This window comes from Cricetulus griseus, assembly GCF_003668045.3.
Source record: "Cricetulus griseus strain 17A/GY chromosome 1 unlocalized genomic scaffold, alternate assembly CriGri-PICRH-1.0 chr1_1, whole genome shotgun sequence".
NCBI classification, from domain to species: Eukaryota; Metazoa; Chordata; class Mammalia; order Rodentia; family Cricetidae; genus Cricetulus; species Cricetulus griseus.
Window position 1 is genome coordinate 159,062,226 of NW_023276807.1, and position 27,586 is coordinate 159,089,811.

Below are 27,586 nucleotides of genomic sequence, written 5' to 3' on the forward strand. Positions count from 1 at the left end.
AGGATGAGTAGAAGTAGAGTTAGGGCAGGTGCTCTCTGTGGAACATCCTGAGAGTTGTGCCCAGTGGTGAGGAGAGTGTAAGCCCCGCCCCCCAAAAGAGGTTAAAGCAAAAGACACCTTGGCCTTCGGGGAAAAATCAAATTGGAGATCAAATTGCTTTTCAACTCATCCTGAACTCCTCAATACGTTCATTCTCACCTCAGCTTGCACATAACAACCATCTACATGCATATTCTGTTATGATTCCTAGAGAATAAGGGAGGTGACGCTTCACCCAAAGCATACATTGTCTTTAAGTGGATAGGCATTTTGTACCCCTATCCATCTCTCTTCCATTTTTACCTCTTGTACCTAGACCTTTTTTTCATAGTTACTCGTCATCACAATTTGAGCAAACTCTAAGAAGAGTCTTTGTCCAAAAAAAAAAAAAAAACAAAAAAACAAAAACAAAAACACTACATATTGGGGCCCAGCTCTCCTGTTAAGATGTTGCCCTGGTCAAGCATTTAGCATGTGGACTTCACTGGGCTCGAAAGCTCGCCACTGTACTTACAGTCTGTGTGCCCCCGTCTCTGTGCCTGGGCTTCACTACGTAGCCATGCTTTCATTGAATGTTCATTGCCTACTGGGTTGTAGACCCTCTCAGGATGCTAAAGGCATAGCTGTGAAGACAACAGAAAATGTGCTAGAAATTTACAACATTTTGGATTGGAGTAAGAAAGGGGAGAGAGGGAGGAAGGGAGGGAGGGAGGGAGGGAGGGAGGGAGGGAGGGAGGGAGGGAGGGAGGGAGGGAGGGAGAAACCAATCAGACATGGTCAGCATTAAGTGAGCTCAAGATTGGTGGGTATGCTATTTTGGGAGTCATCAGGGAAGATCTTTAAGGATCTACTCTCTGAACCAAGACATCAGTGTAAGAGCAAGCTATGCAGTTATCTGGGAGAATTCATTCTCCAGGCAGGACCTTGCAGAAGCACCGGCTCCAGTGCTGGAATCTAGTGACCAAGGGACAAAGAGAATTGGCAGCCTAAGCCCTGCCTCTAGTCACCCTGTGCCATAGGCCTGAGAATATCAAATGTCAACGCTCAGCATTCTGAGGAAGGCTCTAAGATGTAAATTCAGGTGTAGTTAAGAAGGTGGTTTCTCTCACTAGTTTCATTGTATCTATAAAGAAAATGCAGGCTGTATTTGATGGCTTTGGACTGTTACACCAGCTCCTGGACACCATTCCCTCTATGAACTTGCCTCTTGTTTTTTTCTCCTTTGGTCAGGCTGAGTCTATCACCTTCACCATTGTGCAGCCCCCACGCCATGGCGCCATTGAGAGAGCAGCCAGGGGGCAGCATTTCCACCTCACCTCCTCCTTCACTATGGAAGACATCTACCAGAACCGGGTCAGCTATAGCCATGATGGCAGCAACTCCCTCAAAGACCGATTTACCTTCACCGTTTCTGATGGGACCAACCCCTTCTTTATGATAGAGGAAGGAGGAAAAGAGGTGAGGGTCGGTGGGGGAGGAAGAGGCCCAGCAGAGTCTCTCAGAGGTCACATGGGGATTGTTGCATGTAGTGCAACAATCTTACTCCATTAAAGTTAAGTGGATTGAACCTGGCCCAGCAATCCCTTAAACCTTAGATTTTCATCTATAAAATGGGCACAATCATGATGGCACCTTCTGATGCTTAATCTAAGTACCCAAAGGGACAACCCTGGTAGAGTGTTTGACACTGGGGACAACCCTGGTAGAGTGTTTGACACTGCTGGTAATTAGTGAACCCCTAGTATGACATGGTGATTATTAATGTCACTCTCTATTTTTTCTTCAATCTGGTATTCCTATAGTACCACAAAGCTCTATACCCTCTTTCTCTTTTTGGAATAAGAAAGTCACTCACTCTTTGGGGATTTAGAGTGGCTTTGTGTACAGGAGACACACAAATCTTGAATCCTGGCTCTGCCTCTTTTTAGCCGAATGTCTTTGTAAGTCATGTTCCTTTTGAAAGCCTCAGCTTCCCAGTCTGCACAATGGAGGTACCACTTCTGCTCCTCATGTCCTCTGCCCCGTGGCAGGCCCACAGAAACATCAGAGAATCTGTAGCTGCATTAGTCTTCATCGTCATCATTTTAGAATCAGCCTCTGTAGTCTATAAGATGCCCTGTTGCTGAGGTTGGGTGTCTTCCCAGCTTTTTTGAGCTGCAGAGATGGCTCAGTTTGAAAGTGGTCTCTATGTGGTTGTGAGAATCTGCCTTCAGTCTCCAGAACCTGTGTAAAACACTGGGCATAGTGGTATGTGTCTCTAATCCCAGCACTGGGGAGGTAGACACAGACAGGCTCATCCCTGGAGCCAATCTATTCTAATTAGCAATCCCCAGGTTCCAGGGAGCCCCTGCCTCAAAAACACAAGGTGCTTAGTTACTGAGCAACAACACCTGAGGTTGACTTTTGGGCTCTACATGTGCATGTACACACACACACACACACACACACACACACACACACACACACACACACACACTAAGACCTTATCTATTGCCTTCTGCACCATTTGCTCAGTTCTTTGTCCCTTAAAAGAACTCCACTATTCCATAAACTCCACCTGGAGTAACTGCATCTCTGGTGGAAGGTGGGTTGGGTAACACTCCAACACCCCGCACAACTATGTCTGGCTCCAGAAGCAGTGTTGGCAAACAGTGTGCTCACAACCTGCTGTATGCCTAGGAAAGCAGAAGAGTCTTTCTCAGTCCTGATGAGTTTCTGTCTACTCTGTTGGTGGATGATTATATTCTTGGAAGGGAGACCACTTTGTGTCCTTTAGAGACACAGAAGTTTATCCTAGGTGGGTCATCACATACGTAGGTGACTCTTGGGATTCCTTTGCCTTGTCTGCATCTATTCTGTCTATTCCATGGCATTGCCTGGCAGGCTATCACTTTGTCCTTTGCTCCTGGTTAGCCTGACTTTCAAAGGAGAAAAATAAATGAAGATGTATCAGCAATGGCTATCCTCTTAAAAACCTAATCATCAGAGCAAGCCTTTGGAGGGACCATGTCATCTTAAAAATTGTACTTGTGTAACTTGTAGACTGAAAAGCTAGCCTCTCACTGTCCTGTGCTGAAGCTGGTAACCACTTAGAGACGGTGATCATGGATAAGACTCGTGTACAGTATATAGACAGGTCTCTCTCGGTGAATGGAATTGCAATGTAAATTCCCTTTCACCATTCATTCCCATAAATGCTTTTATTCTTCATTTCTTCTGCCTCTTACCCACAGAGGGAGCAATGTCCTTAAACCAAACAAGAACAAAAACAGGGGGAAAAAAGGAAAGGAAAGGCTCTCTGGGCTTGTAAGCATCCCTCCCTGGCTGAGCTGACCCTACCTGAAGCCTTCAGCATCAACATTTTAATGATGCTGTTTACCAGTCTCTCATGAAAGCTTTAACACAAGATATTAAGAGAAAAAAGTATCTGTGTACTGTTTCATCTGAGGCAAGGTTTTTTCCTTTTCTTCATTAATATTTTAACTCAGTGTACAAAGTAATGAGTTTCTACAGCATTTTCATATATGTGTACATTCTCCTTTGTCCTTTTTTATATGACCCAGTGTCCTACCTGGCTTCTCCCTACTTGGTGGTCCTCTTCTTTGTACCCAAAACTTCCACCTTCTGCTTTCATGTGACTGGATATATTCCATTATCCTCCCCTTGTTCCCTACTCCTTTTAGACCTACTCCTCTCCTCTCATGGTCCCTTTCTACTTCCATGTCATTTGTACACATTAAAATATAGAACCATATATAAGAATAAACATGCAATAGTTATTATTTATTCCAAATCCAGCATCCTGCCATCCCCTGAAGAAGACATAAATGTACCCAGCCATGATGGCACATACCTGTAGTCCCAGCTAATCAGGAGCTTGAGGAAGGGGGATTACTTGAGCTCAGAAGTTCAAGGCCAGCCTAAGCAATGCTGAATGACCCCATATTAACACACACACACACACACACACACACACACACACACACACACACACACACAGGAAAACCAGCTTCTACAGCATAGACCTTTGAGGTTGAGCAGAGACACCAATGCTTTTTGTTTCTGCATTCATGTTGGATTCACACTGTCAATCATCACTCTCCCTGAGGCCTCATACCGGTTGTGATAGGAGGTGAAAGCTAGCTTCACAAACTGTTTCATCTCTGACATGTTCAGGGATTCCGGCATTTCAGGTACAATGTTTGGGAAACCCAGTGTCGATAATGAATTTTTGCCTGGCTTCCCCTACAGATTATGACCGCAGCACCTCAGCAGTTCCATGTGGACATCCTCCCGGTAGATGATGGCACCCCTAGAATTGTCACCAACCTGGGTCTGCAGTGGCTGGAGTATATGGATGGCAAGGTAAGTCCTATCCCATCTGCCATGTCCATTGCTCAATGCTCAATGCTAGCTAAGTCAACATTGTAAAGCTACTTAGGAATAGAATAGCAGCTCACCCACCATCCTCTTATGACCTGACTTTCCTAAGATGGGAGAACCCAAAACCCAAAAGATTCATCACTGATTAGATTAATAGCATCTGTTAGCTCATTATAGTTTAATATAATCCTACAACCCTACAAAAAGATCCCCCCAAGAATAGCAGGTCAAACAAAAGAGACATGTATAGATGGAGTGTCTGTCCCACCCAGTCCCACAGCTGTTTAGCCCCAAATAAATACACTGAGGCTTATATTAATTATAAACTGTTTGGCTAATGGCTCAGGCTTCTTATTGGCCAGCTCTCTCTTAATTATTAACCCACTTCTAATAATCTATGGGTTTCCACATGGTCTTTGCTTACTGGAGAATGTCCAATACTGTTACTCCTTTGATGGCTACATGCCATCTACCCAGTGGCTCACTTTCTGTGTCCTCTCCCCAGAAATCTCCTTGTCTGCTAGCCCTGCCTATACTTTCTGCCTGGCTACTGGCCAATCAGTGTTTAATTCATCAACCAATAAGAGAAACATGTATACAGAAAGACATCCTTTATCAGTGTATGTGATGGGAAAGTGTTGGGCCAGGACTGAACCTGCTGCCTCATAGCTTCAGGGTGTTCACAGTGATGGTGCCACCTATTTCTGAGGAGTTTCTGCTGTTGAATACACAGCACATTTCATCAGAAAGTCCAGAAAGTGAGGGACTTCATTTTAAACAGGAGGGACAGAAATTGAATGTGTCATTTCCACTTATATTCTGTTGGCAAGAATTTGGTCAGATGAGCATAGATGTTTCCATGGGAGGCTGGGAAATTGTGTCTCCAGTTGGGAAGGCAGGAGCTCAGCTAAAACTGCTAAACTTCTAAGAGGAGAGAATGGACTCTAAGGGACATTAAATGCTTGCCCTAGATACAATGGAGCAGATCTCTTTGTTGGCAATTATCCTCAGAGGAGTCCTCCTTGAGGGACCTCCTCCTCCATATCCCAGTTCCGAGAAGGTCCTTTGAGGGTCTATCTCATCATTTGGAAATGGTAGCAACTCAGCACTAACCCCGAATCAACATCAGCACGTGTTCATCTCTTCCTCCCATTTCAGAACTTTGATCAGTGATGTTCATCCCATGCCATGTCTTTTTCATCCTTGAGGAGCTGATGAGATGGACAGGTGCTTAGCTATTGAACTGTTGTGTTTCTTGAAATGAATACAGTGGGGTTGAATAAAAGGCTTAGTCAATAAAGAGCATGAGGATACAAGTTAAGATTCCTGGTTGCCATGTAAAATGTTGGACACACTGGTGCATGCATAAAACCTCAGTGCTGGAAGCACAGAGGCAAGCAGATCTCTGGAGCTCTGTGGAAAGCCATCCTTAGCCTAACTAGTCCAGGTTCAGCAAAAGATTATTCCACAAAACAAGATGGAGAACAATCAGAAAAGACACCTAACATGAATCTCTGGCCTCTCCTATACAATAGCTTTTGTATGATTTAAAATTTTCATGTTAGTAGAGGAGAGAAATATTTTGCAAACATGTATAAAATATCACTGATTCTGCCATTGCACTTATTAGCCAAGGGTCATTTAAAGTAAAACACAATTAAGATTATAGATTTCAGTGAACAAAATACACACACACACACACACACACACACACACACACACACACACACACCAGTGTAAATACTTTTTTTACACTCTGATTTTTCTCTCAATATTCAGAATCTGAGCACTTGGGAGGCTGATCTAGAAGGACTCCAGTTAGAAGCCTGCTTAATAAGACAATGTCTGGATAAATAAATGTATAATGACTTCTACTTTATGAAATCTAAAAGTTAAGGCCCTGCCCTTATCTGATTAAACCTACTAACATACTTTATTACTCCCCACTCTTTCTTTCCATGGGCTTTGGATCTCACTCAGTGTTGACTGAGTAAATGGCAAAAGAAATTAAGTTTGGCTAGTATATTTGAGCAAAGTCAGGGTACAGTATACTTATCCTAATCAACCTCAGGATTTTCAGCCATTCTTCTAAGGTATAAGGCTTAGCTACTATATCTTTCCTCCCAGGTCCCAATTCTCTTTCAAACCCAAACTGAAATCTCTTGCTTATTTCCACAAGGCTCTTGCCCCCCTGACCTTGCTCAGGAGCCGTTCTTTGAAAACCTCCAGAGCAGAGGCTGGCATAGTTACCATTCTCACTGCCTCTTCCATCCTAACAGAAACAGACTGTTCTGTGCAGTAAATGCTCGAAGTAAATCATTGTGGAACTGAATTAAATCTGAGTCTAAGGGTCTTGCTCCAGCTTAATTCCCACCCCAGGAATTAAATTTAATGGGTTTCTATTCCAGGCAACCAACCTGATCACCAAGAAGGAACTGCTGACCATGGACCCAGACACAGAGGACTCACAGCTTGTCTATGAGGTCACCGTGGGCCCCATGCACGGCTATGTGGAGAACAAGCTGCAACCAGGAAGAGCTGCAGCCACCTTCACCCAGGGTGGGTTCTGAGGAACCAGGAAAGGGGACGTGCTCAGATGGGCTCTCCCATGTCTGCCGGTCACTTCCAGCTGCTTTTACAAATGGATCATCTAGTGTCTAACTACCACCTTGCACATTTTACTCTTCCCAGATTTCTTCCTGTCATTCTGAACATCATCTTCATCATGCCTCCTGCTCTTGGGTTTCTAGGTTTTCTGCAAATGACATATGGGACTGCTTGGTTTTCTTATAAGACAACAGAGTGGCTGCCAGACTGAAAGATTTGTGATCTTAAGAAGTTTATTGTTTTATTCTCTAAGGGTGATGGCATTTATTTTTTAACATCTTCAGCCAAGAAGTTAAAGTCTGCTTTATAAGTGTATAAGTTGCTTAGAAGAAATATTTTCCTTTTTGAGTAACACAAAGCAAGTGGTTTTGTAGTTTTGTGGAAGCTTGTCACTCCTGCTCTTTGGGGATGGCTGTGACTGGGCTCTCACTGTGACAGTGCTTCTTAAGGTCCATGCTCTGTGTTCCCTTCCCACCCTGTTCTCAGTCATGCACAGCTGTGTCTTGTGTATGAGTTGCTGATGTCAGCCCAGCTTTTCCTATCAGCTCACACCTTTCTGCATAGAGGATGAGGTCATCTCTGTCACCTTTCAAATTTGCCCTTCAACACTCCATAGACACTCTCTGGGGCACTTTCTGTCCAGACCCCAAGACCCTCCTTTTCCACAAGCTTTAAGGGGCTTTCTGCAAGATAGGTATTTGTACACGAAATTGCAGGTTCTTGCTTTAAATCTAGGAAGAATCATTTGTTTTTAAGACTACTATGCTTTCTATAGTTTTGAAAATGAGTTCCTCTAGCCCATTAGAAGACTAGAGTCAATATGTTGATCTGGGAGCTATGAGAGTGTCTTCACATTAGATTCTGGAGCTCTCTCTCTTTTTCTCACAGAGGATGTGAACTTGGGGTTGATTCGTTATGTGTTGCATGAGGAGAAGATCCAGAAAGTAATGGATAGTTTTCAGTTTCTGGTGAAAGACAGTAAACCCAACGTGGTCAGCAACAATATCTTCCATATCCAGTGGTCTCTCATCAGCTTCAAATATACCAGGTACAATTTTTACTGTGTACTGTGTTTTGAGAAATGAATCAAGCAAGTAGAGGAAATTAGGATGAAATACTATAGAAGGCAGGTCTCTTATTGTTGATGATAATGGTAGTGATGGTCGTGGTGGTGGTGGTGGTGGCAGTTGTGGCGGTTGTGAGTCTAGTGATAACAATCATTAAAATAATTGCATGAAATATTTATTGGATGATATACTGTATGTACCAGGTATGGTGGTATGTTCTCAACATAACTCAACTTGCTTACAACTTGCAATTATGAGATTCTCTTCCCACCCCTACAGTAGCAAATCAATAGAGATGGGAAGAGGCTAAGTATCTTGCAAACAGTAAGACAAGATCTTAAAACCAGTAATCTTTAAAAAAATTATTTATTTATTTATTATGAACATATGATTAGTGTTTTGCCTACATGTGTGTCTCTGTAAGGATGTCAGACACCCAGGAACTGGAGTTACAGCCAGTTGTAAGCTGCCATGTGGGTGCTAGGAGTTGAACCTGGCTCCTCTAGAAAAGTAGCCAATGTTTTAAGCACTGAGCCATCTCTCCAGCTCCAAGCCCACTAATCTTAACCATTCTCCTTCAATGCTTCCCTTAAATACTTTTGCTTCCATCTTCAAGTTATAGAAGATAGTCCAATAGAATTTAGGAAAAACATAGAAAAGAGATCTTCAGGTTGGGGTTTTCCAAGGTTTCTCTGAATATTACAGAATTGTCTATCACATATTTAGATTGAGATATTTTGCTCTTCTATTGGAGAGTTATAGAGGGAATCCAGGAGTTATCATTTGATAATGGTGATGGACAGACATGCTGATGATTTTCTAAGTTAAACTAGGGTTATTATTATAACAAGGGTTATTATTCTACAGTGAACTATTTTTTAATTAGCATTTCAGAGAGTCACTATTCTAAGACATCAATTTCTTGGCAGTTCTGATGTGGATAGGACAACTGAACTTGCTTCCAGGAGCCCCAGACATAACTTCCCCAGTCTTGGACATACTCAGAATAGTTAGAATCAACTGTAAAATATGTAATTCTTTGAAATTTGCTTTTAATCCCCTCCTGATCTTAAGCAAGTTGAATAAAAGGTGTCCCTTTTTGTTGTCAAGCCTCTAACTCTAATGGTCTGAGTTGCACAGTGAACTGACAGTGGGGTCTACTCTCTCAGGGGCATTGTGACAAAAACACTCAAATCAGTGAGGCACACAGTAGGTTGAACGGCTGAACTCATTGATGAAATTCGAAGCCTAGTTCACTGCTGTTCTCCTGTGGCTTTTCCAAGCCTCCACACTATGAATTAAGGTCTTAAGGACTGGCCCCTTTGCACACCCAGTACAAATCCCAGTGTTGGGCTGAGACCCCTCCCCAGGCTTATACATCATAAAACTCTGTCTAGGAAGCTTGTGCTCTGGGCTCAGGCCCAGACACCACCCAGCTCAAATGCACAGATCCTACAGATCTGACTCAGTGAGTTTCTACTGAAGCTGTCCCTAACAACCTTCCACTCAATTTTATCCTAAGAACCCCCTGGCCTCTTGTGATTGCTCTGCCCACTTGGGAGAAGTTGTTTGTCACCTCCCCATCCTCTGAATTCTAAAGTTTGTAGCTCCTTTTCATAGTCCCAAGACAGATTTCTAGAGCCCGATGTTTGTGTGCCCCTAGCTATAACGTCAGTGAGAAGGCAGGGTCTGTCAGTGTCACAGTGCAGAGGACTGGGAACCTGAACCAGTATGCCATCGTCCTGTGTCGCACCGAACAAGGCACAGCCAGCTCCAGCTCTAGAGTCAGCTCTCATCCTGGACAGCAAGACTACATGGAGTACGCTGGCCAGGTAGGTGTGGAGAGAACCACTTTTTCCTCATCATGGTTGCAGTTTGTGGTGGTATCCTCTCCCTTCCCACCCACCTCCCCCTGATATTCCCTTCCTATAACACTTTGTTCTTCAGTCTGGCTGCTCTCACCTGAAGTATCTGCCAGGGCTTAAGTTGTCATCTGGCTTCTAGATGTTTACATTTTGCTTCATGACAAGACCCCATCAAGGTATTATGTCTGTTCAGCTCTGGGTGTCCTCCCTCTTCCCCTCTCCTCTCTCTCTCTGGAGGTATGGAAGAGGGTATATGAAGAAACCACTTAGAGAGTCTTGGGATAGGAGAATCGAGAGATGATGAGATTGGGGGGGGGCTTCAAATAGTAAATTTAACAGGATTGAGCAGTGGGCTGCAGAGAGGGCCAGAAGGTAGGCATGGCTATGAGAGGATAAGCCAAGAAGAACAAGTTTGACAATGTTTCATGCTGGGATTTTTGTCTAAGGCATGTTGAGTGTCAGTTGGCTTAGGCCTGGGCTACAGAGAAATTTCCAAGTCATCTCTTTTACCTTCAGGGTTGTAATGAGAAAGAAAAGAGAGAGGGAGGAATGAGGGGTTTTGTGGGTAAGTGGTACAAGTCAATGGTGAGTACCTACTTAGCATGAGTTGGGGATAGAGGTGGATAATTAGCTCCTTTTCTCCTACAGGATACAGCGCTTGTACTTAATTTATTCCATTTTTTCAAGTCAACTTCATTTTAGAAGTTAAATCTCTGTTAAGCAAAGTGGGCCATGTCCTTTCACGAAGTTCAGCATCAGCTAGACTAAGTGAAAGCATTTTATGTCAATAAGGACATAGATAAGACCAGAGAGGACAAGGTGTCTTCAGCAAAGAGATGTCACATTTTTCAGGAAAAGATAAAGGTCTGTCAGTGTGTTCCAGATCTTAAACAGAAATCTAATGAGTGTTTTGTTTTCTTGAGGGCATTTTGAAACACAGAGATTAGCAACAACACAGTTTGATCAATTGATTTGGCATGCACTAGTAATTTTGACTGATTTAAATTATGCATTTTTTTCAGATTTGGGTGCCCTTAGAGACTTCTGACTAGTTCCTATACTCATTCTTGTTTTAACTGCCTCAGTTTACACAAACATCAGGCCAGACTCATGTCCCACTCCTCCAATTTGGACAGTGCCTATCTCTGGTTGTATTTAAAGGGTTTGTCCTCATTTTATTCATTCCCCTGTCTGTTTTTCTGTCTCTTGTACTCCTTTCTCTTTTTCATTCATTAATTCTGCTTTTTAGACAAGGGTATGTTACATTTACAGTTATGTGGACACAAAATAAATTCTCTGTATTGTACTTGCTAAATTCACTCATCGTCCTAGCCCATTTTATGGCAAAAGACAAGCCTAGTGTGTTAGGTGACATTTTATGAACTAAAACTCAATTATTCAGTACAAGATTCTCTTGTTAATCTTTAATTATATGCATGATGTAATCATGGCAGTGGTGATATATCTGCATAGTGCTTTAAAATATCTTAACAATGCCACCATAGAGTTTTCTTTAGTCTTCCTAATGATAGTTAGTGTAGAAGAACTGTTATTATGAATTAAGTACCCGATGTTCACAAACTGTCATGACTTTATCTGGGGGGGGGGGCAAACAGCACCTGAAACTCAAACTTGGTACCTTAAAATTGGATCTCTTTCTGGTTAAGCTTGTCCCCAACTGCAAGGAGCACTGAGCAACCAAATGATAATTTTTAGCAAAAAGAACACAAATAAATGCCACCCATTTTTCTAGTCACCAGTGGTAAAGTGTCTGTTTGCCTTCCATGTTCTTATACAATAAACAAGCCCCGATTGCACACAAAGAACAGGGAGAGGTGTCTGGGCTGTGTGGGTGGGACAGAGGGGAGTTCTGGATAGAGGAACCCAAAGGTTTCATGCAGTTCTTTGCCAAATCAAGTTGGGTGCCCTTTTCTCAAAGTCCTCCTGAGAAACCAAACTGGGGAAGTCACATTCAAATTCCTTTTGTTTCTTTGTGACAGGTGCAGTTTGATGAACGAGAGGACACAAAGTCCTGCACCATTGTCATCAATGATGATGATGTATTTGAGAGTGTTGAAAGTTTCACCGTGGAGCTCAGCATGCCAGCCTACGCCCTGCTCGGAGAGTTCACCCAGGCAAAGGTTGTCATCAGTGACACTGAGGATGAGCCCACACTGGAGTTTGATAAGAAGACCTACCGGGTCAATGAGAGCGCTGGTTTTCTGTTTGCACCCATTGAAAGAAAAGGTCTGTTGTTGCCACAAATACTAGGAGCTATGATAATAACTACTCTCTGTTGAGCCTCTTCTGTATGACTAGTTTCACCTTAGCTCCTGTGTTTATTTTTTTTCCGTATATTAACCCATCGAATCCGCAGCACAACTGTAATGTTGAGTTCTCTTGTATGGAGCATAATCAGAAAGCTTTCCTTCTTAGGCATGTAGTTGAGCCTCATCTGTTCTTAAAGGCCAAGTAAAGACTAGTTATATTTAGCCTTGCATTATTCATTAACTTAATCTTCTTAATCAATCATCCATTCCATAAAATATTTACCAACTGTGGTCAAGGAGAGAGGTTATGTTTGTGCAAATCTCAGGTTCTGGGAGGCAGAAAATATTTCCCTACCTGGATGTTAAGTATAATGTTCAGATGAAAAATATACTCCCTTTGGAACATAAAGGGCAATTTTGAAAGCTGGGCATTCAAAAACAAAGCATTTATGGGTTTATGATTGTGCAGTTCCTACATTCTCAAGTGCATAGGGATGAAATTCCCTTTCAAGGCCACACGAATGCAAATGATGATGTCGGCTCTCAGTATTGAATCTGCTGACTGGGTATTAGTGAAATAAATACTGTGGGTAGCACAAAACCTTAGTAAATACCACTTGGAGGACAGACAAGCCCCATTGATTGCTCTGGGCCACCACACCAGGCTTACAGCAGGCTGTTGCCAAGGGATGTGACAGCACTAATGAGTGAGTTTGTATTTTTATATTATTTTATATTGTTTTGTGTTGTTTCGTCTTTCCTTCTTTAAACAAGCTTGTTTCTCTCAGGGAATTGAAGTGCAGAAGCTTCTCCTGAGAGGCAGTGAACTGTTCTCCTCTCCCTTCCTTCAGGACACAATTACTTCCCTACTTAAAGCACCAAATATGCATCTTATCTTCCCACCCGCTGTGGTCTTAGATGGTGGGCAATGAGTCTTGTGAATTAACAGAGCACAAAATTTACAGAATAGGAAATCCATTTTAAGTTATTTGGGGAAGTATCTGGGGTATATTAAATCCTCAAGCGGTTTATACCACAGGCTTAATAGAAATTGCAGTTCAGGAAGGTTGCCTGTCAGAGTTTGGAGCAGAAATAGTGATGGAATGTGTCAGAGGGAAAAGCTCATTAAGTTACTAGAAATGTTAAAATTTGAGAAGCACTTGTTCACACACTCTGACTCTCTCACCTGTATGTTGCAGGAGACTCAAGCAGCATTGTGTCTGCCATTTGTTACACAGTCCCTAAATCGGCTATGGGAAGTAGTCTGTATGCTCTGGAATCAGGTTCTGATTTTAAGTCCAGAGGGAGGTCTCCTGAGAGTCGTGTGATATTTGGACCTGGTATCACCATGTCTACGTGTGATGTCATGATCATTGATGACAGCGAGTATGAAGAGGAAGAGGAGTTTGAGATTGCCCTGGCTGATTCTTCTGATAATGCCCGAATTGGAAGGCTGGCAGTGGCCAAGGTGCTCATTAGTGGTCCCAATGATGCCTCGACTGTCTCCCTGGGCAACACAGCTTTCACGATCAGTGAGGATGCAGGTAATTAACAGTCTCTCTAAATTTGTAGGGACCATCTCATGATCTTTCATCCCAATCTAGATTACTGCTTGACAGTGTCCTTGAGACAGGGAAAATGTCATTCCTTCGTGGCACTGTTGTTGGTCTTGAGCATTGCGTGTTGCCAGGCATCAAGACCAGAAATGGAAAGTAGTGAAATAGAGTTCTATCCACTTTGCTTGCTCTTGTGGTTAATGGCAGAGAGGTAACCTGGCTTGGAGCTTCATGGTCTGACTCTGTAGCCCAGAGGGATGGTACAGTACTAAGCACTGTGGCTTGTGAAGTGGAACGTTGTTATCCATTGAGGATGTAGATAGTTATTTAATACACTGTGAGCTGCTGAAATGAACATCCAACTTGCAGTGTCATTCATATGGAGCATTATCATTTATATGTCAGCCCGAAGAAGTCAGTGTTAAGTCTCTTCTCTATGCTGGTTTAGAGCCTAGGCCCCTTCCTTCTTGTGGCTCTTAAGGGTCTTAAAGTCTATCATGTGCCACTCACAAAGAAAGACAGCAATTATATTGAAGATCAAGGTCTTCTAATTCTTTGAAAGGAATCTGGGGTGTGCTAGGAGCTAACACCTTTTAAAGATTTAGTGTGTGTGTGTGTGTGTGTGTGTGTGTGTGTGTGTGTGTGTGTTTTCATGCACATGCTTGCTCACACATGCATGCACACAATGCTTACATGGGTATGCGGGTCCCTCGGAGGCCAGAGGTGACATCAGATCCTCTGTGAGAGCAGCAAGCTCTCTTCACCACTGAGCCACCTTCCCAGTTCTCAGGACCAATATTTTTTAACACGTACTAAATGCCATGCATGATATCCTGTGTGCTCTGTGCATTCTTACTCCATCTTCAATGGATCAGATAATATCTATAGGAAAGCAGATTGAGGCCCAGAGAAGTTAAACAAATTATCTGAGTTTATTCCGCTAGAGGCTGGGGAGGGGACTCCATGTTTAAGGATACTTGCTGCTCTTACAGAGGACATGGGTTTGGATGCTCCAGTTCCAGGGGATCCAGCACCCTTTTCTGGCCCCCACGGATACCAGCACATACATACATGTAGGCAAAACATCCATACAGTTAAAGTGAAAACAAGTAAATAAGTCTGAAAAAACAAATCTCATGTAAAAACTCGATTATGCAGCTTTGTGGGGTATATTGAGAATATGGTGTTTGGTGGGGTTCTCAATCTCTGGTTATGGGAAAAGTTAAATGTCCTTGGGATACTACAAATATGATGAGCCCAAAAGATGAGGTTCGTTCCTAAGATAATAAGCCTATATGGCTGAAATAATGATGTGTGCATTGCTGGGTAAAATAAGAAAACCAACCCAATTATAATATTTCATTAAGAACATGGCAGCTCCAGGCCCCCTGAGCTCAATAGTGACTTTTATAGCTGAGACTCTCATCTTAGGGTTTTTGTCTCCTTAAGTAGGCTTGTTGTTTTGGTGGCAGGTCACCCTTCAGGTTCATATGAAACCTGCTCCTCCCAAGGGCTGTTTTTTTCAGTGCCACCACCTTGAGACCCTCCTGGGAATCTCCTCTTGACCTTGGGGTCAGGGAAAGGGAACAATAGCAGCTCTTGGCCATGTTCAGAAGGATGGAAGAGCATCGCTAAGGTTGGATTAGAAAAACTGAGTGGGAGAGCCACCAGTGTTGTGCTGGGAGATGAGTATTCTGAGATGCTCTCTGATTTTTTGGCTCAAGGTTGGACATTAAAAAAAAAAAACATCACTATTATCTTAATCCAGGCACAGTGAAAATTCCAGTTATCCGCCATGGGACTGATCTTACTACCTTCACATCTGTCTGGTGTGCAACACGACCCTCAGATCCAGCTTCTGCCACTCCAGGAGTTGACTATGTCCCTAGCTCAAGGAAGGTGGAATTTGGACCAGGTGTCACCGAACAGGTAAGCCCACAGCAGCCAAAGCACCTCAGTGTCAAAACTCTCATTGTTGCCAGTGTAGTTCATTGCCACCCTCCCTTAAAAATAGATTCTTCCCTCATACAATATATCCTGACCACAGTTGCCTTCTCTCTACTTCTCCTAGCTCAGCCCCCCACCTTCCTTCTCCCCCAGATCCACTCCCCCTTTGTCTCCCATCAGAAAAGAGCAGGCCTCCAAGAGACAACAACCAAACACAACAAAACAAAATACAATAAGACAAGGCAAAATCTTGCACACAAAAACTGCACAAGGTGTAACTGGAGGAAAAGAGTTCCAGGAGCAGGCAAAAGTGAGGAATACACCTGCTCCCATGTTTAGGAGTCCCACAAAACCCCCAAGCTCACAGACACAACATGTATGCAGAAGACATGGTGCAGACCCATGCAAATCCATGCTTGTCCCTTCATCTCTGCTTAGTTAATTCAGTTGCCATGTTCTCCTGGTGTCCTCTATCCCCTCAGACTCCTACAGTCTTTCCTCATCCTTTCTGTGGGATTCCTCTAGCTCCAAGGGGAGGGACCCAATGGAGACTTCCACTTTATACTCCTTCTGTGCAATGTCTCTAGTGCAGTTTCTGCCTGCTTTCTGAGCCACTTCAAAATATTAAATGCCCTACATTTCAGTCCTTATTTTCTTTGCAAATACATACAAATGAAGGCTGGCAAGGTGGCTCTCACCTCTAACACTTATGGCCTGAGTTTGATCCCCAGAGCTCACATGGTAGAAGGAACGTTGTCTTCTGATCTTCACTTGTACCATGGCACAAATACACACACAGAGAGAGACAAACAGACAGACAGACAGACACATGCACGCACACACGTGCGCACACACGATAAGCAAATATAAAATATATGGAAACATGAGCACAAATTCGTGAAAGGATCTTCTTCACCATCAAGTATCCAACAATGCAAGCTTAGAATAGAAAATGTAAGAATGAGATTGAATTTAAATAAAAATACACTCACTTTATGACCACAAAGAAAGATGCCAGTGCCGGGTATTGAACCTTCTCTGAAGTTTGCTTTGATCTCTCCTGCAGTACTGTACCTTGACTATCTTGGATGATACGCAATACCCAGTAATTGAAGGACTGGAGACATTTGTGGTTTTCCTCAGCTCAGCACAAGGAGCTGAACTGACCAAACCCTTTCAGGCTGTCATTGCGATAAATGACACATTCCAAGACGGTAAGAGATTGGGAATACCTACTGCTGGTTTAAAGTATATTTCTGTATTTTCTTAACTTCCATGCATGATACATTAAATCTCATTCATGTTTTCATTCATGCGATCTGTTTGTATATATATCCATGCACAAATTCGTGTGACTTGCATAGACGTGCAGGAGACAACCACTTATGTTGCCAATACTCTGCCGGGTGCATTAGTGTAAGCATTAGGCCTATTATTCAAGAAGTTTGGTGTATGATGTGGCAGCTTTTACAAATGCATCTTCAGGTCTGATTGGACTTCAGCCATGGATGGTAAAGGAAAGCCTGTTGTAAATAGAGAGGTAGGTATAGACAAACGTGAAATATTGAAAGATGTACATTTGGGGAACTGGAATTCTGCCTTCCTCTTTGAACAGGTGAGTAGGGGTATGAACGGGAAGTGGCAGTGGGTCAGGTCCTATGGGGCCCTCTGTCCAGGACAAAGGGCTTTTCAAGGAGAGCAATATGTGATTATTAGCAGGAGTGGTGCAAGGTTGTTTTGTTTTGGAAAGTAGTATTGTCGGTAGTAAAAATGGTCTGCACAAGTGAATAGAAGCAGTATATGACCAAAATACGGTCATCACTGAAGACATAATGTATGTAAATGAGGATGAACATGAAAGCTACTTCTTGGGAAGGAGAGAAGGAAATAAGCATTTTCAGAACATCTGGTCCATTTATGGGTGCAGAGGTTGGAGATCAAGTCATACTTTCCACGTGAGGCAAAAAGACTGTCATCAGCAGCCCCTGTGGCTGACCATCTACTAAAATAGGAAGAGACAAGCCACAGGATAATGTTTAATGCTTTTACTCATCCTTAAGAAATCATGGATATAATAGTAAAAACTGCAAATGGCAAAAGACACACTAAGAAATTTTAATCTTCCTTATACCCCTATCTCTCAATTATCTATGCCCCCCCAACTGGAAACAATCATTTTTGTGCATTGTTCATAAGACATGTGTATATGTATGTGTGTGTATTTATATGTGTGTACATGTGTATTTGTGTACATATATGTATCTACATATATATCTGTAACAAATCATTAAGGGATAACTTACATAAATTAAAAAATGTGCACTAGGAGAGTAAAAGAGTCTTACAGGCTCTGAAAATAGACAGTGATTCACTTGTCACCATGACAAAGATACTGAGCAGCCCCCATACCCTGTAGGATTTACTCATGCCCTTTGTAAGCAGTCTGTCCCCTAACTGAAGCCCTAGAAACCCTGTATCTGCTTTCTGTCCCTGAGGTTTTGCTTCTCCCAGAATGTCATCTAGATAAATTCTGTAATCCAGCACACAGTAGATTTTATTGCACATCTATTTATTCTTGGCATGTCTATAATTTATCATATGAACCGGTCAGACTCCAGCAGCCCACACAATCTTCATTGCACTCTGAGGAACTCTGATAAGTCTTTTGATTTCCTCCAATATTTTATTGGCAAGTGTTGGAGTTGCAATCTCAGGTATTTGGTATACAAAAACAAAGTTTCTGATCTATTTGGAAGACTACTAGGTATATTTTATGTGAAGAATTTACCCCAGAAAAGAAATCCCCAAGCTCACTTTAGTGATTTGTTGTCATCAACAGTATTTTCTTATGTTGGTCACCACTCTTCCTCATGATCACTGGTTTTTGTTGAGGTCATTCAATGCATACACTTTTGGGTATAGAGATTTTACACACATTATATCTGACCTTTGCAGTAGCCATTCAAGTTGCGACACTGAGATTTGAATAGTTTGTGTAAGGCTGTGTGAGGAGATGATGGAGGTGGAGACAAAACTCAGATCTAATCCATCCTGTTCAGTCTTCTGGTTCCATATCCTGCCTTGCTGACTTTCCTCATGCAGTTTTAGCTGGCATCTGCAATCCTGGTGGCAATGTCTGCTTATAAAGTCAGTTTTTACCTTGCAGATGCAGTCGCTCACATTTCTGATGTAATCCCAGGTACTTCCATCTTTTTCCACTGTGCTGAGTTCAGGACCCTAAATAGTCTAAGGAATTCATCTCAGAACTTTTTCTTATTTTTTTTACCTCTTCTGAAATTAGATTCTAATGTGCATATGAGTATTACTAGCAGAAAAGAAAGATACTGTAGCCACTGACATCACTGTACTCCTATACATACAACTGAGTAGTACAAAGAATCAGAGGTGGGATTTCTGTTAACTCTCTGACTTCACCATTGCCTGAAAAGAGGCCACGACACACCAGGCATTGTTATTGCATTCACTTTGTCAGTGACCAAAAATGAGCAGAATAATAGCATCTATAAAACATTTTGTGTGCCTGGATATGTTGTTGCTCAGTATTGTATCAGTAACAGAGAACAGAGTCCTCCTGTGTTTTATTTCTGGATCCAAGACATATGCAAATAAATATGTTGATCATGTACAACAAATGTGCAAAGAGAGCTGCTCAATGATAAATGCATTTACCCATTGCAAGTCCATGTGTCTTTGGAGAATAGCCTCTTTTGCATCTATGCACCCCATCAGTACAAAGAGAGGGCCCCTGTAATCCTGGAAAGCCTTTCCTCCTGGTCACTGCTGCCTCTTCCTAGGACTGCATTGCTCTGAAAAGCGGTTGACAGATGGCATCAATATGTATGAGGAGTCCTAAACACAAAACATGACCTACACTGCCAGCACCACACACAGCCTGTTCTGCATTCACCTTGCTGTCTTGCATTGTCTCTTGCCAACCTCCTGTGACTGGGGCTTTCTGAAAGACAAGGAGGTTTTTTTTCTTCTCTATGCAGTCAGAAGTGTCCATCCCTCCAACCCCCGACAGGTAGGGCTAGAAGTGACAGTGAATGTGTTGTCACAGATGGGGAGAGAGGAGTGTTTACAGCTCGGGGGGAATATGGGTTGATTAATGCATGAGAAAATATTACCACTTCATCCCCGAACTTTCTCACCTGGCTCGAGGCATGCCAGTCCAGCCACAGAACCCATCTGAAGCTTTTGATACATGCCAAGAAGAGTTCAGCTTCCTTGCTTGTTTCGTTCTCCCCTTGGCAACACACCACTGCTGGTGTTGAGCGCCTTGCACTGGATGGCAGACCCCTACATGGTTAAGATTCAGTCACTAATTTTCACTTAGGAGTAGTATTGTTTGAGGAGGTGTTTTTTGTCTTTTTGTGAGGTCACCATCGATAGGCTTGATTCTGACAATAGGATGGGTTTATCCTTGCTATATCTATCCCTTTAAGTCAGACAGAGTCAACTAAAGGCAAACAGAACTTTCTAGGTATGAACATGGCAAGCTGCTTGCAACACCCCTTCCTTTTAGGTTTGGGAGGGCACACATAGAACGCAGCCAAGAAGGGACTGGTGGTAGCATTAGGGTTGCTTTCCTTCAATTCTGAATACAAAACGTGTCTCAGGAGGCTTTGACATCTGACTTCTTGCACTGTTCATGGAGAAATTAATGACCAGCAGCCAACCAAATGCTGGGCTTGGGGAAATGTCTTAATGTGGAGCATCACCATGGGCACTGAGGTGGCAGAGAGAGACATGGTTCCCTGAATGAAGAACCATGAAGCTGGGGGCACTTGTAAACCAAAATATATTCATCCTTCCATATTTGACTGACTCCTATGAATCTTGAGCTACACTCTGAGTATCATGACTGAATACCAGTCCTCTCAACTATCCCATGAGATGCTCATTTTTTTGCTTTGCATATTTAAAAACCCAACATTCAGAAATTCTAAGTAGTTTACCTTGTCATGAAGCTGGTATGGAAGGTCAAACCTGTTTCCTACAATTCCTTTGTTTCCAACAATTCCTTCGTTCCAGAGAGCAGCTAAGTCCTTAGCACTAGTCACAGGTCAATTACAACGTATATTTTGTTTGGTTCAAATAAGTTGGACCTATATGGAATTTCTTTGTAGTATTTTATTTACTGTTGTTATTATTAGCTTAGGAGAAAAATGTAGATCTCAGGCTTAATTTTTAAGTAACATCTGGCAACCACAACAACAAAAACAAACACACAAAAACAAAGCCTTTTAAATGGATCAAGCCTGTTTTGTTTTTTCATTGCTAGCATCATTACTCTTCTCTGGTGTCTCCCTGACCCCAGGACCTATATGAAGGGCCTAAAATTGTCATCAGCCTAGTTTCTTTTTTCCTTGTTGTATCCACTTAAACAGTGAAAGAGGGTTCTCTGATATCATCACACCATCATCATATTGTCTTTGTGTGTGTTACCTATTTGTACTGGAGGTAGTCACTGCATTCTGCCACTGGGAAAAGATGGGTACAATGTCAACTTAGTGTAGGTCACTGGAATCACAGTCATTATAGCAGTGGTGATTGTGTCATAGGAACAGCATCCATGCTTGAGGTCCCCTTAGCATTTGTGCTTTGCCATCCTGTGTTGGTCTTTGGTGGAGCACCACTGTGGTTGCTGCGTCTTCTGTCTCCCACTGACAAGGCCCCCATCTCCCCATCCCTTGCCCAGTTCCCAGCATGCAGTTTGCCAAGGATTTGCTTCTAGTGAAGGAGAAAGAGGGTGTCCTGCACGTTCCTATCATCCGGAGTGGGGACCTGAGCTATGAGTCATCAGTGAGGTGCTACACTCAGAGCCACTCAGCTCAGGTCATGGAGGACTTTGAGGAGAGAAGAAATGCAGACTCTTCACGGATTACGTTTCTGAAAGGGGAGAAGGTAAGTGGGCTCATGATGGATCAAATATGAAATCCCTCCTTGCTACCTTGATTTGTCCATGAAATAAATTAGATATTATCTAGCTCTTGGAGTTCTTTACAAATTGATAAAATTACTAATAATGCCATCTATTCCATTAACTGTCTTCTTTGTCTTTGGTCACAACCAAACACATACCTCATTGGTTGAGTTGGGAAGCATAGATGGAACAGCAGAATCAAATGTAGACCTCTTAGTATGAAACTATAGTAGAGAAATCTCCAATGTTACTTAAACAGTGAAAGAGGGTTCTCTGATATCAAGGTCTTTGTGCCAGGGCAAATATACCAAAGAGGCATGTCCTATGCAGCTTCAAGTGTTGTCTTGGCAGTGTACATAAGTAATTACTTATCCTTTTAAGTTAAATTAAAGCCACTCTCAAGGGAGAAACTCAGTATCTCTCAGATATGGCTGCCTCTGAGTTTCATTATAATCCCAGAGGTGTGACTGAAAAAAAGTTGCATTTACAACCATTTTCAAGTCTCAGTTTTGATGGCAGAGTCTGGCGTATGTACCCTTTATTCAAGACACATAATCCTCATTTTTTACAAAGATCCTTTCATAGTTTTTCTGAGTTAGTCATTCTCTTCATCACCTATTGTGTTTGATCTGTGTCTCCTATTAGTTTATTTTTCTCAAGTATTTTTTGTTTTATTTCGTTATGGCTCAGATGTTCAAAGTACATGCTGTTCTTCCAGAAGACCTCAATATAGTTCCTAGCACCATTTCAGGCAGTCACAACTACCCTTAAGTCCAGCCCCAAGGGATCCAACTCCCTCTTCTAGCCTCCATGGATTCTAGCACACACATAGCACACACACACACACACACACACACACACACACACACACACACACAGAGACACACACACAGACACACACACACACACACACACACACACACACACAAATAAGTAAATATAATTTCAAGAACTGTTTTAAAATGCTCTTTGTTTTGCCTGTATGATTTATTATTTATAAAATGTTATTCTGTACTTAGTCTTTTGCTCTTTGTATAGCATTATGTCTCAAGTTCTGCCTGTGTCTTTTAGGTCTATAGCTAATCTGGGGCTTCTGACTATTGTATTTCATGACATGTATCTGCTCTATTGTACTTGTGCATGTTCAGGAATAGTAAGGAGCCTCAATGATCACACCAAATAGCTTCATGGCTCTTGTCACCATGAATCATGCTTCAGTGTCCATCTTTACAGGTGTGCATCTCCCAGACCTGAGTGAGAATTTCTTTAAGATTTACCTTAAATGACAAAACTGCTATATCCTAGGATGTGCAGACAATACATTAGATAAAGGAATGCTGGAGAACTTTCCAGAACATCCCTGGAAATGTAGGAAGACCATGACCAGTCTGTATCCTCTCCTGCCCGTAGCATTACTCATCCTTTCCATTATTGTAGTATAATAACCATAAAGCTGGGTGTCACTGCAGCTTTGTGTTTCTCTGCTACTGTTTTATGTGACTGTCTTAGTGGGTGTCTTGCTCAGGGTTTCTATTGATGTTATAAAACACCACAACCAGAAGCAACTTGGAGAGAAAATGGTTTGTTTTCTTACAGCTTACAATTCATTATCCAAGGAAGTCGAGGCAGAAACCTTCAGGCAGGATGTGATGCAGAGGCTATTGAGGAGTAATGATTACTGGCTTGCTCTTCATCACTTTCTCAGTCTGCTCTCTTATGCCAGCCAGGACCACCTGCCCAGAGTTGGCCCCACCCTCAGTGAAGACAACACTTTCCAGGCTTGCCTAGTGGCCAGTCCTGTGGAGGATTCTTCTCAATTGAGAGACCCTCTTTCCAAATTGATAAAAAAAAAAAAAAGGCAGGTACAATTGCTCCCTTGTCAGCACAACACACAAACACATGCTTATTCAACTAGAGCCTTTCCTTTGTTGACAAGATGGCATGGTAATATTAATATCAAAATATGAAACATTTTTGAAAGTCCTACAGTCTTTAATAATTGAAACACTAAAAAAGTTCAGTCCCTTTCAGACATCCAAAGTCTCTTTCAAAGTTCAGTTTCTGCAGATATGCAAAGTGTCTCCATGATTTCAAAATCTCACATGTGGGCTCTTATAAAATAAAAGATAGGTAAAATGTTTTTACTACTCCAAAAGGTAAGAACCAGGGCACAGCTACAGTCAGAACAAAGGAAAACCCTAATTCAGCAGTGCAGAAAGTTCAGTGATTGACATCTGAGACTCACTCACAATCCTCTAGGCTCCAAAGAGCCATGGTGGCAGCACTTCTCTCCCATTCACAACACACGCAGCTTGTCTCCTTGGCTCAGGCCAGCTCCATTCCAAAGTTGGTGCTGTCCGTGGCGGTCACCCCACGGCACTGGCATCTCTAAAACATTGGTGTCACCACTGCACCTGGGCTGCACCCTTGTCACAAGCCTTCCCTGGTTTCCCTTCAGGATTCTAAACCTGCCACATAGTACCAAGCCTCAACTTCTTTCCGTGACCCCTTCAGTACTAGGGTTTGTACTGCGGTTGAGATTGCACCTTCACTAGTGGCCTCTCACTGCCGAGCCTCAGATGCTATCCATGACCCTTTCATGCCTTCTAAGCCAGCACTGCCTGGGAGACTGTCATATATTCCAAGATCAGCCACCAGCAGAAAGCACAGCCTTGATTCCTCTAGACCTCACTGGACCACAACTTCTGTGTGACAACACTTGCCCAAATTTCACCTCAGCCATGCTGGTCTCTTCTTACTCACCACTGATTCTTCAGCCCTAGCTGGCCAGTATTGATTGTCCCAGAAAAACAAAGGTTTTATTTTAGTGGTTCTGGATTCAAAATATCATATAAGTGGCCTTGATGGTGGTCTGTGCTCTCCTCTGAAGCTTCACAAGTGAAGCTCCTGTCATCTGTGCTGCTCTCAGCATTATCGTCTGTGTTCTCATAATAACAGCTCATTAAGCTCTGAGCAACCAGTGGCTTTTCCAGCCCAAAGCCCCAAAGTCCTTCCTCAGTCCTCCCCAGCACATGGTCAGGTCTGTCATAGCAGTACCCCACTTCCAGATCCAGCTTCTTAGTTAGGGTTTCCTATTGCTGTGATACAACACCACGACCTAAACCAACTTTAGCCATGTTTTTTCTTAAACTTAACTAAATTTTTTACTTATTATAATAAATATAAAATTTCTTTAATATAATTGAATTTTATCAATTTAGAAGTTGCTATGATAGGGGCTGGAGAGATGATGGCTCAGCAGTTAAGAGCACTGGCTGCTCTTTCAGAGAACCCAGGTTCAATTCTCAGTACCCACATGGCAGCTCACAACTGTCTGTACTCAAGTTCCAGGAGATCCACCTCTCTCACACAGACATACATGCAGGCCAAACACTAATGCACATAGATATTTAAAAAAACTAACCTACTTAAAAAAAGAAATTTCTATGATAATATAAAATTAAAAGCAAGGATGCATGCTAATATAATTTATATTATTACTACACTTTAGTGGCTATAAAGACATTAGGGATAATTTGCTAAGTCCAAATTTTAAACTATATATAAGAAAAATTTGCATTTATGTGAGTTGTACAAAATGAAAATAAAAAACAATTCCTGTATCTTCTGTCTGCTGTTTTCTGTAACTCCTAAATCCAAGGAAAGGTTTTTTTAAATGAGACTCTCAAGTGGTTTAGATTTTTGCATGTATAACTGTAGGGGCACACCTGTAGCCAGCCCTTAGGAGGCGTGGTTACGGTGTCTCCCTACAAATAACCAATTTTAACTTTCTATGGTTATCTACTTCTCTTTTTATCTTTTTAAAATGAGTCATAACGTTCTTAGCCGAACCAAAGTGTCACATTGTGATGTCACCAAATATATCAGCATCTTGTTCTCTGGTTAAACCTTTGACATTTAGCTTAAAACAGCCTCACCTGAGCACTCCTGACTCATCCTATGCTCTGCTTCACTACAAAGAGTAAACAAATGAAGCCTCAGACAGTCATGACTCACAAAGGCTGGTCCTTGTTTTTGGAAATTTGTTAGTGGCAAGTTAGAGCCTGAGTTTTAGAACATGTACAAATACTGCAGAAACACTCAGGAGCTTTGTCTGTACATCTGTATTTGTTCCCAACTCGGAAAAAAATTCACTGCCTACTGGAGAAATGGCTTCTCATTTAATAAAAGAAATCAAGTAGACCATATGTTACCCACTCTATAATCTATCATAATTCCTCGGCACACTCTGGAATCTTCATTTTCCTTGGCTTATTAAGCATATGTCTTTAGAGTTGGCATTTACGAAAATGTCTTTTTTTAAAGATTGAAAAGTCACTACTAAATTCATCTATTCCATAATGAATTCTTATTGTAGCAAAGTTATTGAAAGAAAAGGGCCATTCTTTAGGAACTTGAAGGGATGTTAAGAAATCACATACAGATGTTCACAGGGAAGTCTTGCCATTTTGCATGATTTGGGAAGTAAGGTTTAGAACTCCTTCCTGCCAACACACAGCCTGTGTAAATTTAGTAAATTTAAAATGGTCCGGCGACAACATCCTATCACATGAGTCTGTTGCTGAGGCTGCCATATAAAAAACATTGTGATTTGGGTTTACATCTTCCCGGAAGCCTGGTCCTTAGTAGAGAATATTCAGTTTGAGAAATGCTTGGTTTCCTACCACCACCAAGAACTTGGGTTCTGTTCCAGGTTTCCATCCTCTGTAGTGTTCAGATGACATACTAGTAGGTAGAAAATTCGAAAGTTCTTCAGCATTTAAAGTTATCTTTAACTTAAGATGCTGCCTTTCTGAATTTCTTACAAAATTATTCAGTTTTCACAAAGGAAAAGGAATTGATTCAGCTCTCCAAGAAGAAGAGCCATATGCTGACTCTGATCATTAAGACTTCCACATTTTATAACAAGCACAAATGTCTTCATTGGCCCAGATATCATGTGGGAAAGCACACCAGTGTTTGCAGGTGTTTTAGTGCATTGTTGCTTATCTTGGCTTGGTTTTAATAATTTATCACCAAAAATTTCAAATGGTTTGGAATGTTCTCAAGCCTTAGTGTATGGGTACGTCCTACTCAGGCACAAGCTGTTAGAATTAAAAGTTCATTTTATAAATGAAACTGTTGAGATGCTTTTGAGTTTGTGCCAATTCTTGGATGCTACAAAGAGGGAGATTTAACATCTAGGAAAACTGCCTATCACGGGTCTCCTCCTACAAGGCTGAATATGTCTTGTGTGTTGGTTGTAGGCGAAGAACTGCACTGTCTACATCCATGATGACTCCATGTTTGAGCCTGAGGAGCAGTTCAGGGTCTACCTTGGCCATCCCCTTGGGAACCACTGGAGTGGAGCCAGAGTCGGGAAGAACAGTGTGGCCACTGTGACCATATCCAATGACGAAGATGGTAACAGCAAAGACTCCTTTTAGCATCTGTTAGGCTTCTAGGACATGAACAGGGGCTTATGAATAATACTAGTGTTTTGAGGGGGAACATGCTAGAGATGTGCCAACTTACAGCAACCTCTGAATATTTATATAGAATGCTTTAACAAATGGTCACCTTCTGTGGGCTCCTGTAAATTCACAGGAATCCTTAATCTCATTATTGTCAAAGATAGTGAAAAATATGCTAGGACAGGAACCCTAAGCGGAGAATACAAATCATGCAAGTCGCTACAGGTCTGGAGGGGGACTGGAAATACAACCAGATGTCACTGAGTCTCAAGTACTAACCTGAAACATTGCTGTCTGCCTGGTAACATCTGATTTCTTACATAGACAAAAACAAATAATCTTAAATTCTAACATCAAGTGACCTATAAAATGACCAGATGCCCAAGGAAACAGCACCTGTTTTTAATTGAAACATCATTTTACTAAAATAG

At 42.1% G+C, this 27,586-nt stretch overlaps 1 protein-coding gene across 1 annotated transcript in view; it reads left to right on the forward strand.

Annotated features, from left to right (window-relative positions):
• The window catches only part of LOC100753685 (extracellular matrix protein FRAS1), a 269,806-nt gene that overhangs the window by 210,870 nt on the left and 31,350 nt on the right, over window positions 1-27,586 (forward strand). Inside the window, exons 49-59 of the mRNA XM_035453056.1 lie at window positions 1,270-1,497; window positions 4,291-4,404; window positions 6,831-6,981; window positions 7,918-8,077; window positions 9,760-9,928; window positions 11,962-12,208; window positions 13,431-13,775; window positions 15,556-15,716; window positions 16,801-16,948; window positions 21,457-21,662; window positions 26,949-27,105. Coding sequence (XP_035308947.1) covers window positions 1,270-1,497; window positions 4,291-4,404; window positions 6,831-6,981; window positions 7,918-8,077; window positions 9,760-9,928; window positions 11,962-12,208; window positions 13,431-13,775; window positions 15,556-15,716; window positions 16,801-16,948; window positions 21,457-21,662; window positions 26,949-27,105 — 2,086 coding nt within the window. The remainder of the gene's footprint in view (window positions 1-1,269; window positions 1,498-4,290; window positions 4,405-6,830; window positions 6,982-7,917; window positions 8,078-9,759; window positions 9,929-11,961; window positions 12,209-13,430; window positions 13,776-15,555; window positions 15,717-16,800; window positions 16,949-21,456; window positions 21,663-26,948; window positions 27,106-27,586) is intronic.